General features: G+C 39.1%; 1 protein-coding gene across 1 annotated transcript in view; it reads left to right on the forward strand.

The window, feature by feature from the left end:
* Nucleotides 1-14,455, forward strand: part of HELB (helicase (DNA) B) — a 51,040-nt gene that overhangs the window by 25,497 nt on the left and 11,088 nt on the right. The window contains exons 5-11 of the mRNA XM_006859611.1: nucleotides 614-791; nucleotides 2,429-2,570; nucleotides 6,581-6,744; nucleotides 9,897-9,978; nucleotides 10,421-10,480; nucleotides 12,634-12,862; nucleotides 13,969-14,112. Coding sequence (XP_006859673.1) covers nucleotides 614-791; nucleotides 2,429-2,570; nucleotides 6,581-6,744; nucleotides 9,897-9,978; nucleotides 10,421-10,480; nucleotides 12,634-12,862; nucleotides 13,969-14,112 — 999 coding nt within the window. The remainder of the gene's footprint in view (nucleotides 1-613; nucleotides 792-2,428; nucleotides 2,571-6,580; nucleotides 6,745-9,896; nucleotides 9,979-10,420; nucleotides 10,481-12,633; nucleotides 12,863-13,968; nucleotides 14,113-14,455) is intronic.

Raw genomic sequence — 14,455 nt, forward strand, 5'->3', positions numbered from 1 at the left:
CAACTGTGCAGGTGTATCTGTTTCATTGATTGGCTGCCCGTCAAATCGGAATCTGATCTGCCTCATTGACAAACCCTGTCGTTCACAATAGGCTTTCATTAGTTTACTAAGTGGTATATGCCTCTTAATCTTAAACTGCACCACAGAACCATCCTGCCCCGCCACCTTCAAATTAATATGATCATTGTTCTCAGTCTTGACTCCTTCCTTGGGTTTCTCGTCGGCCATGGCGAGCGCCGGAGTCTCCTCAGCTGCCGCTTCACAAAAGAGGTACCAGGTCCGCACCGAACGAGCACACAAGCAGCACCAAGAGCGGCAGAAGAAGGAGGCGGCTGTCCTACGGTCTTTATGGTCAAAATTATCTTGACGACAAGCAACAACACCAAAGTACTTATTAGGAAGCAGTTTTCTCTATTTAAAAAAATTTTTTTAAATTATTTGATCTGTCTTTTCTGCATATATATCATTGTAACTTTGTATTCTCTATTTCTTTAGTCTTTTCCCTAGGTTTTTCACCCCCGTTTTGAGATTCTTGTTTTAAAATAATGTGCTGTAAACATGTTTTGTGCAATTTTTTAAACCTGAATTTAAAAATACTGTGCTTTACTTGTAGGTTAATTACAGTTTCTACTTATGGGAGAAACATAAGATGGCAAAGGAAAAGCCATGGAAATTTTCTTCAGTTAGAGTTCTGGTTGTGGATGAAGGGAGTTTGGTATCCGTAGGAATCTTCAAATCAGTTTTAAATTTATTGTGTGAGCACTCCAAACTTTCTAAGCTTATTGTCCTTGGTAAGTTAAAATATTGTTGGAATTCTGTTATTTAGTTCAAAGTATTGTAACCTATTTACACCAGTATAAATTCCTGGTGTGCTGCTGTGAGCTAATGAGTCAGACTGCAAAGTTGTTTGAACTGCAAGGTTGGTGGTTCAAGCTCACCAGCTGCTCCTTGGAAACCTTATACACAGTCACTATGGATCGGAATTGACTTGATGGCACTTAACAACAACAATAACAGGATGAGACTGAAAACTTGTAAGTGATTATTGAAACAGTTAAGAAGTCAGAGTCAGAGAAAGTCAGGATGCAGATCATCTAGAAATTGTATTATAGGTTATTTTTAAAAGTACTTGTATTATTCTAAGCTAATAACTTCTGATATGGCACTATAGCATCAGCACTGGACTACAACCCACAAGGTTGGCAGTTCAAACTCATCAGCCACTCCTCGGAATCCCTGTACACAGTCGCTATGAGTTGGAACTGACTCAGTGATACTTCGCAACAACAACAACAACAAAGCTAATAACTTAGAGTAAGTTGACAATGAGTAAGGCAGACTGTAGTAGAATTGATGCAATTTCAATAGTGGTGTTGGCAAAGACTATTGAAAGTACCATGAACTGCCAGACGAACACACAAATCTGTCGTTGAACAAGTACAGCAAGAATGCTTCTTAGAATCGAGGATGGTGAGACTTTGTCTCTCGTAGTTTGGACATGTTGTCAAGAGGAACCAGTCCTTAGAGAAGGAAATCGTGCTTGGTAAAGTGAAGGCACAGTGGAAAAGAGGAAGATTTGATGGACTGACATGGTGGCAGCAGCAGTGAGCTCAAACATAACAGTACTGGGCAGTGTTTCCGAATCTCTTGTGAATATGGTCACTGTGGGTCAGTAACAACTATCACAAGCTAGTAACTCACATTAGGCCTTACCAGTCTAATTTGAATCTTTTTTAATTCTGATAAGATTCTGTTGGTTAGTAGTGATCTGTAGACTGTAGAATTTAATGGGGGAAGAGTAGAATCAAATTGTATATAAGTATTTTCCAGTATTTGAGGATATTTTGTAAGTAGTTGATTCTACTAAAGACTTAAGCATTCTCCTAGTTGGAGGATGTTTTCTCCAGTAAAAACTTTCCTTATCTCTAGGGGTCCTTCTGTTTGTTTCTCTCTTTTTAAAAGAGAAAAACATAATCACATTAGTGGAATGTATTTATTAATTCATTTGGTTTGTGTGTTCTATGTTTAATATGTTGTTAGTATATGTGTAAAGCCTTAGTTTTTTCCATGTTCAGTAAGATAGCGAACAAGTGACTAAATACAGAGTTCTGTTGCTTTAAAAAGTGTTAGCTTAACAATGTCCTCCTACACAATTCATTTATGGTTATGGTATGTAAGAAGTTCAGTTTAGATTTTGTGACTTTACAGTTTTTCATATTTTATACTGCTTAATTTCAATGTTATTTTTGTTAAATTTATATCTTTAAGTAAGTTTAAATGAGAAAAGTCCTGACTCTTTGTCTCTGTTAGAGAAAGTCATTTTGATAATTGCATGTATCTGTGGGAGAAAATCCGCCCCCCCCAAATCATTTTTTAATTTCATGACCCCAGTTCCTAAAACCAACTGTAACTATCCCCCCACTTTTAGGTGATATTAGACAGTTACCTAGTATTGAACCTGGTAACTTGCTGAATGATCTTTTTGAGACGCTTAAATCAAGAAAGTGTGCTGTTGAGCTAAGGACAAACCATCGAACAGAGTCTCAGCTCATTGTGGACAATGCTACAAGGTATGTTATAACTAAGATTTTGCATTTTCTGTCTTTTGTATTAAAAGTAAAAAATGTATATAGTTCTATATTAAGTATGTATATCTATTAAATATTCAGGTGATTAATTTACTGTAACCTTTTAGCAAACCTATTCTATAGAATGTAGCATTTGCCTTACATTTAGAAAAACAGTAAATATTTTTCATTACCTGTCCAGTATAAATTACTGAAATTTCAAGTTGTTTCTTCCTGATTTAAAAGGTGTATATATGGAATCCTATTGTGGTGCTGTAGGATAAACACTGGACTACAAAGTTGGTTTGAACGAAAAGACCAGCTCCTGGGAAACCCTATACAGGGTCATTATGAGTCGGAACTGACTCGAGGGCACTTAACAGTAACAACATGTCTACATATATATGGGTAGGATGAGGAGGAGGAGTGGGGGACAGTAGTTTAATTGGTGTAGGCTTTTTATTGGGGTGGTGAAAATGTTCTGGAATTCGATTAGATACAAGTGGTGGTTACACTTGTGATATTGCAAATGCACTAAATGCCATTGATTTGTTTACATTAAAGTGGTTAATTTCAATATTATATGAATTTCACCTCATTTTAAAAAAACTGTAAATTAAAGTTGTATCAAATTTTGTGAGTAAAATAAGGCCAATGCAAGCACTTGAACATTAACCCCAAACCAAAAAACCCAAACCCAGTACGGTCCTGTCAGTTCTGACGCCTACTAACCCCATAGGACAGAGTAGAACTGCCCAGTCTGGCTTTCAGAGTTGTACGTCTTTACGGAAGCAAACTGCCACATGGAGCCCAGTGGATTTGAAATGCTGACCTTTTGGTTGGCAGCTGAGTGCTTTAACCACTATGCCATCTAGGTACCTTACTTGGAATTTGTTGTTGTTAAGTGCTATTGAGTGGGTTCAAACGCATAGCAACCCTTTATAGAGGTTCTGAGGAGAGACTGGTGACTTTGAACTCCTGAAATGGTGGTTCATTTCACCAACCTTAGGTGAAGTGCTAATCCTATGGCACCATATCAGGACCCCACTTGGAATTGAGTTCCCTTGAATTCAAGGAAGAATTGAAGAAGCCATTTCCTTTACTTTCTGGCTGGGAAACCCAAAGCAAACAAATTAAAGGTGCAATTTTCACTCCTTGATGACTCTCTCTTGGCACTCATTACTTATTACTGCTATAAAAGTGAAACATCTCATCCCTTCGTCTTTGCATAGCCTTTGAAGTGATGTTCTGTGGGTTTGGGAGTCTGAATTTTACATAATCCTTACATCTGAAAATCAGTTATTTGGGTCAGGCTGTGCTCCTTCCAAATCTGTTCTTGGATCATTAACAACCTGCAATATGCTGATGATAACAACCTTGCTTGCTGAAGGTGAAGAGGACTTAAAACATTTACTGATGAAGATCGCAGAGCACAGCCTTCGGTATGGATTACATCTCAATGTAAAGAAAACAAAAAATCCTCACCACTGGACCAATAGACAACATTCTTATCAATGGAGAAAAGATTGAAGTTGTCAAGGACTTCTCTCTTCTTGGATCAACTATCAACACTCGCGGAAGTAGCAGTCAAGAGATCAGACGACGTATTGCATTAGGCAAATCTGCTGCACAAGACCTTTTTGAAGTGTTGAAGAGCAGAGATGTCAGCTTGAGGACTAAGGTGCGCCTGACCCAAGCCATGAAATTTTTAATAACCTCATATGCATGCGAAAGCTGGACAGTGAGTAAGGAAGACCGTAGAAGAATTGATGCTTTTGAGCTTTGGTGTTGGAGGAGAATATTGAAAGTGCCATGGGCTGCCAAAAGAACAAACAAATCTGTGTTGGAAGAAGTGCAGCCAGAGTGCTCCTTAGAGGCCAGAATGGCCAAACTTCGCCTCTCACACTTCAGATATATTGTCAGGAGGGACCAGTCGCTGGAGAAAGATATCATGTTTGGTAAGGTGGCGGGTCAGAGGAAAAGAGGGAGACTCCCAACAAGATGGATTGGACAAGTAGCAGCATCGATGGACTCAAGCGTGGCAGCAGTAGTGAGGTTGGCACAGAATCGGGCAATGTTTCATTCTGCTGTGCATAAGGTCACTATGGGTCAGTACCGACTCAATGGTACCTAACAAAAAAAACAATGAACCTTCCACAAGGTCCTCAGTTCAAACCCACCAACTGTTCCTTGGAAACCCTATACAGTGTACTAGGAGTCAGAACCAACTTGATGTTAATTAACAACGTGCTTCTTCCAACATCTCTTCATAATGCTCATCACCAGTCATTTATCAACACTGAAGGATCCCTGTACAATACGAAAGAAATGCATACAGAAATAGAAATATGGTCTACATATGTCCTGGGTCAGAAACTATAGGAAATCTATGATGGTTCTCAGGATGCCCCAGATTGAATCTGGGACATTTCCAGCAGGGACTGGAGTGCCTTCTTCCTTCCCCTCACCTCCCTTTGGATCTGCGTTTAGGCAGGGTTAACGATGGTACAGTCGTTTTCCAGCACCTCTGGTAGTGAGGCTGCCATTGGGTCTGCCCAGGCAGCCGTTCTTCTTCCAAGTCTCCAAGACAGGTTCTGGTAAGACAAGGCACCTACACCTGACCCTGCTTTCCGGTGTAACTTAACTAGTGTTAGGAAATACAAGGTCGTCAGGAGAAGGATGAGGAGGGAATAGCAGCAGAGAGAAAATGTGGATGCTTCGTTCACTTGGGGAAATGGAGGCATATACAAGGGAGCTTCAAAAAGTTAGTGATGAAATGGATTGAAGAGATCATGAAATTTTTCCACAAACATTTTGAACTATTTCAATCTATTTGAAAATCAGAAGAAAAAGGAGAAAAGATAAGTTGTTGTTAAGTGCCGTGGAGGTTTCGACTCATAGCGACTTTGTATAGGGTTTCTGAGGCTTTACATATTTTGTGGGACCCTTATCTTTCTCTTGTAGTTTGCAGTCCAGTGATTATCCTGTGGAACCACCACACTCCCCAAGTAAGGTATAAACATATGGAAAAGAACTCAAGGAGTCCAAATTAATTAAGTAGAAAGGGATATGGAGTCTAGATTTGCTTCCCAGTCCCCCTGCTTTTTCTACCTCCATGCCGTCTTAAGCCCAGTAAAGCTGATATCAGGAACCTCATGTCCCTCACCTGAGAAATGAGGATACCATCTATATTTAAAGGGTATAGTAGGACAAATTATCAGAACGGTGCTCAGTAAGTTTTCTCAGAATGTTTTAAATAGACTAGTTTTTAGAGTAGCTTTAGGTTTGCAGAGTAATTGTTAAAAAAAAAAAACTATCGAGTTTCTCCTATTATTATCTTGTATTCCTGTGGCACATTTGTTACTACTGATTAACCAGTATTGATGCATTATTAATAACTAACATCCATAGTTTACATCATAGCTCATTCTTTGTGTTGTTCATTAATGTGCTCATGTGCTAACTTAAAGGTTGGAGGCATCTTAGAAGAAAGATGTACTTCCATAAAATCAACCATCGAAATTGATTTGGGAACACAGTTCTACTCTGATGTACTTATGATCGCTTTGAGTCAAAGTCGACTCCAGAACAACTCTGTTTTTCCCTTTGTATTATACAGTCTAATGGGTTTTGAAGATAATTTTTTTCTGGTACTTTCCCTTACTTTTCATTTGTTAGGGCTAGAGAGCTGCTTGCTAAATTTTATAGCATTATGGTCTTGCTAATTTTTATTATAAAGGTCATTTGCTATTTATAATGCATAATCAGATTGCCTTTCGCTCTTATTAAATGATCTATTGTTGTGTGCTGCTATCTCAACCCTGTGAAAGGATTGTGAGGAGTGGCTGCTAGGTTTGAACTGCCAACCTTGTGGTTAGCAATCCAGTGCCTAGCCTGCAGCACCAAACCAGGACCAGATAATAATTATTGTGATGATATTTGCTCTGATCATATATGAAGAAAGAGTTTTGTATGGTAATGTTGTTGGTGTATGTATTTTATCTTTATTCAAGAATCTCAAGACATCAATTTCCAGTATTTGATGCAGAATTGAAAATATCTGATAATTCAATACTCCCCATGTCAATTGAAGATAAGGCATTTATTTTTGTCCGACTTCCAGAAGAGAATGCGGGCTCTCAGAAGTCTCAGTTGTCTAAAAGTAATCATCACCCTCGTAAGTGTAAACTCCTATAATACAGAAAGTGTTTCAGTTTTGTAATATAGTTATTTGACCCCCAACTTGATGGATTGACATGGTGGCAAAAACAATGGGCAAACCTAACAACAATTGTGAGGACTAGGCAGTGCTTCATTCTGTTGTGTTTAGGGCTGCTGAGTTAGAACTGGCTCCATGACACCCAGCAAGAACAATAAATAGAGTTATTAAATGACTAGTTAAAATGTTATTTACAGCAAAGATAAAATTGCTAATAAAAAATGTCCACTGCCAACAAGTAGATTCCAATTCATAGTGGCCCATATGAGGTCTCTGAGACTGTGACTCTTTATGGGAGCCGGCCTCCTCCTTGATGGGTTTGAACTGCCGAACTCTTGGTTAGCAGTCCAGTGCTTAGCACACAGCACCATCAAGTTTTCTAATAAAAAATAGGCACCAAAATTACACTGACTTATGAATTGTCAAAATTGATTACCCTAGAATTTTATAGAAATCCTTGTGTGGCACCATCAGATAAGCACTCGACCTGAAGGTCAGTTTGAACTGCAAGGTCAGTGGTTCAAACTCAGCAGCCGCTCCTCGGAAACCCTATACAGGGTCACTATGAGTCGGAACTGCCTTGATGGCACTTAACAATAACAACATAATTTTATAAATAAGTGACATGGAGTGGTGGTGGTGGTTATATGCCATGGAGTTGGTTCCGACTCATAGTGACCCTGTACAGGGTTTCTGAGGCTGTAAATCTTTACGGGAGCAGAAAGCCTCATCTTTCTCCAGTGGAACAGCTGGTAGTTTCCAACTGGTGACCTTGAGGTTGTAGCCCGCTTCGTAACCACTATGCTACCAGAGCTCCTTGACATGGAGTAGGGTCCACTAAGTGTTTGTTGAGTAAATAAATAGATACACATGCTGTCATTGAAAGTAAAGCAACAATTAATAAAGTTTTCTTTTTCCTTCTCTTATTAGCAGTTTGAAAGACAAACAGACTTGCTGTTTTCAGTACATTTGTGGAACAAATGTGATCGCTCTCAAAGTGTTGCTTTGCATTTTTGAGTCTCACAAGTTTCTCACCTTTGATGGTGCAGTCTTTTCTATCACTTATTTTAGTAGAAAATATTTCTCTGTAAATATTTGTTACAGATCAAAATGTGTCTGCTGGGAAATGTGTCTCTTCTTTAAAAGAATAGAATAAATATCCCTCAGGAAGGCACTTAAGCACTTGCCTGCTAACGGAAATGTCAACAGTTCGAACATTCTGCAGGAGAAAGATTTAGCGGTGTGATTCCGTAGCCTTGGAAACGCTGCGGGGTAGTTCTACTCAGTCATGAAGGTTACTGTGAGCCAGAATTGGCTTGATGGCAGTGAAGTTTGGATTTGGTTCCAAACCCACTGCTGATGAGTCAGTACATATTCACCCCTATAGGGACAGAGTAGAACTGAGGCTGTAAATCTTTATGAAAGCAAACTGTTTCGAGTTTCTCTGACAGAATGGCTGGTGGGGTTGAACCATTCAACCCATTGAAGCACCAGAGCTCCTTTGGTTTTGGTTAGAAAGGTATAGAATACTTTTTGTCAATAACTAAATAAGTTAATGTAAGAAATAAGAAAGAAAGAGATGAAGAGAGAAACGTGGCTTCAACAGCGGGCAGGTTTATTGAGAGTAAACCTGGGAGGAGGAACTCAAAGTCACGAGAGACAAAGAGCCCGCCTGTCCCTTACAGACTGGCGTATTTAAGGCGGTATTTAAGTCTGGGTACAGTTTTGGAGGGCTTCCAATGGGCAGAATTATGGAGATGTTCCTGAAACTACCTGGAGGAGGGTGTCTTGGTGTAATAAAGACTTAAGCTTTCAGGAGACCGGAAGCTTAAGCAGGACTTTTCTCAGCGCCACCTAGGGGAAGCTGCAGTACCATTCTGTTGATCAGGAGCAGGGTCAATCAGTTACTCAGTAAATTATACCTATTATGGAAGAATACATAGACCTAAGACAAACTGTGGCTTGGCTACAATGTTAAAATGTGGAAAAAGTGTTTGTGACAGTCAGTGAAATATGCATTAATATATGCATTAATCTGAAAATCAGTCGTGTTCCAAGCCTTCCATCAGAATCCAAGAGAGACCTGTGCACCAGGTTGACAAAGAGCATTGATGGAGGACTTTGTTCCCATAACTCTAATCTATTCTACTTGGCAGACATTGGAGTCCTGGTATGGTGCCGTAGGATAACTACTGGACTGATAACCACAAAGTTGGTGGTTCGAACCCACCAGCCCCTCCTTTGAACCCTAACAGAGTTGCTATGAATTGGAACCAGCTCATTTTGTGTATATTACTTACTGTAGCTGTACACACACAAACAAACCCCAAAACAAAACATCAGAAGAGTTTCCGTTGAGTCTGTTTCTACTCGTGGCAGCCCCATGTGTTGCAGAGGAGAACCGCTTCATAGACTGTTCATGACTGTGACCTTTCAGAAGCGGCTCCCCAAGCCCTTCTTCTGAGATACCTGTGTGTGGCTTTGAACGCCCACCCTTTCAGTTACTAGTCCAGCACTTAATCGTTTGTGCCATCCAAGGACCACTACACTCTAGTGTCTGCCATTTCTCCTTTTATTGAGTAATGGTATTAGAAAACCAGGATCTGAGTGCTGATTGTGTTCATTTATCAAAACAGAACAAATTCATTGCATTCGAGTCAGTTCTGCCTCATAGCATAGAACTTCCCCATAGGATTTCCTTGGCTGTGATCTTGACGGGAGCAGACTGAAACATTTTCTCCTGTGGAGTGAGTGATTGTAGGTTCAATCTGCTGACCTTTCAGTTAGCCCAGTGCTTAACTACTGTGACGTCAGGCCTGTGGTAATTGATACTAGAGTGTAATTTGTTGTATTTACTTATTTGATCTGGGATAAAATGAGAGCTGTGATTCTGGAAGCTATGCTGCCAGTACTTTAAATACCAGCAGAATCACGCACTGTGGACAGGTTTCTGATGTAGGGAATGAGCTGGATGTGCCCATGAAGAACTTGCTTTCCATTTGATGAGATGTTTTCCTGGGCTCCTTGGCAGGAATTCTGAATTAGGTTGTCCTTAGAAACAATGTAATTTGGTGACTTTCTGTCTTAACTTTTTTCTCTTGAATTTTCAGATCTATATTCTGTGGTTGGAGCTTTACTCAAAGAAAAGGACCTAAAAGATGAAAAAAAATCACAGTTTATTGCATTTAGAAGGTAAACGCATTTGCAGTCATTTAAAGTTTTTAACCTCACTTTTATGTCTCAGAACTGATAAATGATTCCTTTTGGAGGTGAGATTATCATAGCTCATCATTGTTAATTCTTTCTTATTTTGAGGCATTTCTTTGTTACATGTGGCAGACAGCAGTTACTAGTCTAGACAAGCTTTTTGCTGTATCACCTATTTGGAAACTCATAGGAAATCTGACGGGAAACAAAGAAGTTCATGTTACATTGAAAATTACAAAATGCTTGTTCTTGGAAGAAGTCTTGGGCCCTCTTTCCCCCACTTCCTACATTTATTAAGAATTTATGTGCCAGGCACTGCTCCAAAGTGGAACCTCTTTATAGAAACATGTGTGTCATAATTGTTGATAGCATAAAAAAGCACAAAACAGATGCCTCAAAGGTGACCTTGCATCTTCATGTGTTTCAGACAAGATTGTGATCTCATCAACGACTGCTGTTCCAAGCACTACAGAGGCCACTTAATCAAGTGAGTAACGAGCTGGAACTTGGGACAGTCCAATCTTGCTTTGCTGATTTGCTTTGGTTTCTTCTGAAATTTCTGAGCTGTAGCCACATAGTTGAAAGCCTTTCTTTTCTCCTCTTATTTGTGATGCTTGAGTATCTCATCACTTAAAAATGGTATAAAACCCATGACCATCAAGTTGGTTCTGACTCACAGCGACTCTTGTAAGGTTTTTGAGACTGTAAATTTTGTGGGAACAGACAGCTTCGTCTTTCTCTTAAGGTATGGCTGGTGAGTTTGAACTGCTGATGTTAGGCCCAACAGAATAACCTAACCCATGGTACCACCATTATAACATGGATGTGTTGTGAGTTAATGAACTATAAGGTTGGTGGTTCAAGCTCACCAAATGATCCTCGGAAACCCTGTATAGGGTCACTATGGGTCAGAACCAACTCAACGGCACTCAACAACAACAGCAACATAGGAAAATTGACCTTTTGGATATCAATTTTCCTTATGGTTTTCAAGATAGCAAGGTCTAGCTTGTGTAAGATGAACTTGAGAGGTTCAGGTATGTATAGTGCTTCCAAGAACCTGAGCAACAGGATGTGGGTAGAGAGCACCTTGGTGAGTTAGTATGAGCAGCCACTCTGTTATACACAGCAAAATGCTGTTCCTTTCCCTTATAGTTACTGACACCTCCTGTTGTTTGTTTTTAAGTTTTTATTGTGAGTTGGGTGAAAGTTTACAGGGCAGATTTATACCTTGTTACACAAAGTTTACACCTTGTTTCATTATAATGATTATAATCCCATCCATGTAACATCAGTTAACAGTATTTTCTCTATTCATTTTAGCTTTTTTTTGTTTGTTTTTTTTAAACAAGAATATATAATAATTTAGAAAACCAAAGCGCATATTCTGCAAGCTTGCCTCCTGGCCGCCAGCACTCAGTCCCTCTCTTTCCATGAGTCCAGAGTCCTCAGCTGCTCTATATTATATCTCCATGTCCCCATCTCTGCCTCCATCTCTGGTGTTGCTGCTTCTTTGGATAAGGTCTCGCATTCTGCTTGTGCTCTTCTCCCTTGATGGTCCTAGAGTGAGGTCTGGTCTGTAAGATTAACTACTCCCCCATTTTTGTTACAAAACTTCCACCTTTACAATTGTGACAGTTTCAGTTAGTCATGATAACAGTTAACCCACTATTGAATCATAAGAATCTTATCCCCATCTCTTTTTACCAGACCCATCTAGACAAGATGAAAACTATTCAGTGGGGACTCTATCTTGCTCCCCACACGCTTAAACTAAGCTCCCTCTTGAAACCTTGTAAGCCAGTAACTTCATGCCTTTATTGCCCCCTCATTTTAGGTAGCCAATGTCTTAAGTTGCCCATCCCTATCTACCCTGGGTGCCGAGGGCATAGCATTGATAACTTGATGTGAAGACTCCTTCCCTCTCTATTGGTATTTTGATACCTCCTGTTTATTAAGTTCAGCTGGCCCAGAGATGTGCAAAGCACAAGAGTTGCGCCCTGTCTGCTGAGCGAAGACAAAAAACTGTGTCGAGTAGTTTAAACATGTGAGTTAAAAGGCACAGAGTTTTAGACTGGGCAATCTAGGTCCCAGTAACTAGGAGCTTGGGTAGGTAATTTCATCTTTCTAAGCCTCAACTTCCACACATGTACAAGAGAATATTTATGCAGAATGTCTCCCTATAAAGTCATAGGATGAAATGAAAATTCATTCCCAAATAGGATTGTAACTCCAGGCATCTTGTTGTTAAGTGCTGTCAAGTGTTCCGGTTCTTAGCCATACTGTATAGGGTTTCCAAGGAGCAGCTGGTGGGTTTGAACTGCCAACCTTGTGATTCGCAGTCCAATGTTAATCCTACAGCACACACCAGGAGTCCACAGGCATAGAGGTTAGGATTTATAGCACATAATTTTGACGGCTATAATTCAATCCATCACTGTGAGTTTGAGGTGCTACAGGGAATGTGTTTACATAATCAGATGAAAGTATGAGAGTAGGATTTCTGGTCGACCTTTAGAGATTGAAAGTGAACTAGAAAGAATGTGGAAATTCTTTTGAGAATGGATTGGTCTCAGTGTTTAAACAAAATGAGATTAGATTTTCCAAACTTTGATGCCATATCCTCATTTTTTCCTACAGAGACCACGCGAATAGACTTGTGTTTAGAATTGGTGATAAAATTTGTTGTACCAAGAATGCGTATCTCTCTGATTTACTCCCTGAAAGTGCATCTGAAAGTCAGTACAAGAATGCGCTGGAGTCCAACGGTGGAAACTTTGATGGTCTTCCTCAGGATTTTGCTAAAAATAAAAATAACTTTGAAAGTGATATTCGCTTATGCAATGGAGAAATATTTTACATAACAGGAGTAAGTGATGATGGAATATAATCCTGTTTTTGAAAAAAACCTATTAGAGTTATATTTATTTATTTTTATTGCCATAGTATTGATTGACAGTCCTGGTGCAATGCTGCAAGTTAATGCATTGGGCTGCAAAATCAGTTTGAACCACAAAATCAGCAGTTCAAGCTCACGGGCTGCTCCTCGGAAACCCTGTTCACAGTTGCTATGAGTCAGAAGCCACTTGATGACACTTAGCAACAACAGTATTAATTGAGATGCTAATGTCAGAGTTGACATTCTTGTTCCTTTATATTTTGTTAAGTAGCTTTGCATCCTTGTTCATGGGGATATAGATATGTAGTGTTTTTGTAATGTCTTCTCTGGCTTTAGTATAAGAGCAATGCTGGCTCAGAAAATGAGTTTAAACAGTGTTTCTTCTTATATTTTCTGAAAGGGTTTGTGAAGAGATACATTTTTAACAACTTGAAGTGCTTGAGTAACAAAAAGCAAGTCATAAGCGAGATGCTTATTTTTATAAGCCATATTCTCCTTGGCTGCTGCTTAAATATAGAAACTAAGGAAGTGATCACCTTGTATTTATTCTCATCATAGAGTCATGCTCCTAAACTCTTAATATTCCTTGAGTGATATAAGTGAAGAACAGTAATTTCTTGGCAAAGACAGGGACTTACACAGTCAGCAATAAATAGTGAAATACATAGACTTTTAAGATAAAACATAAACTGTCCTTCAGAGAATTTAAGTTAAACTTAACTTTTGAAGACTAAAGCTTTTATTTGTGTTTAATAAAATACTTCTTGTTATTAAGTGCCATCGAGTTGGCTCCAACCCATAGCGACCCTGTATAAGGTTTCCTAGGAGCAGCTGTTGAGCTTGAACTGCTGACCTTGCAGTTCAAACGGCTTTGCAGTCTGGTGCATTAACCCACAGCACCAAATACTTGGGTGTGGCTATATTCACTGTTTGTGCTCTAGTATAGATGAAGTTTTTTGACATTCTTAACCATTGTAATGAATATACATTTTAAGGGGATTGCATTTTATGTTCAAACTGAATATATCTTTACTGTGTGCACATTTAAAGACATAGAAAATATCTTTTGGTGATAGGATAATACTGATGTGACTTTTGGAACGAAAAGATCTTTGACTATTGATAATTATGCTGGCTTGGAAGTAACTGTGGATTTTGGAAAATTAATGCAATATTGTCGCATAAAACACGCATGGGCAAGAACTATTCATACATTCCAGGTAAGAGTGGACTTTTTTTTTTAAGGTTTTTATTGTAGATTGAGTGAAAGTTTACAGGGCATATCATCAGTTTTACATCCAACAAATCATACACCTTGTTTCATAACAATGATTTTTATCCCCTCCATGTACCATCAATTAACAGTATTTCTCTCTATTCATTTTAGCTCTTTTTTTAAAAAAAAAAAAAAACAAACAGAACACTCAGGCATAAATAAATAATAATTTACACCTCCAAAGGGCACATTCTGCAAGTCTGCTTCCTGGCCATCAGCTCTTAATCCTTCTTTTGCCCTGAATCTAGAGTCCTCAGCCACTCCCCTTCTCCATGACCCCATCTCTA

The sequence above is a fragment of the Chrysochloris asiatica genome, unplaced genomic scaffold, assembly GCF_000296735.1.
Source record: "Chrysochloris asiatica unplaced genomic scaffold, ChrAsi1.0 scaffold00033, whole genome shotgun sequence".
Taxonomy (NCBI): Eukaryota; Metazoa; Chordata; class Mammalia; order Afrosoricida; family Chrysochloridae; genus Chrysochloris; species Chrysochloris asiatica.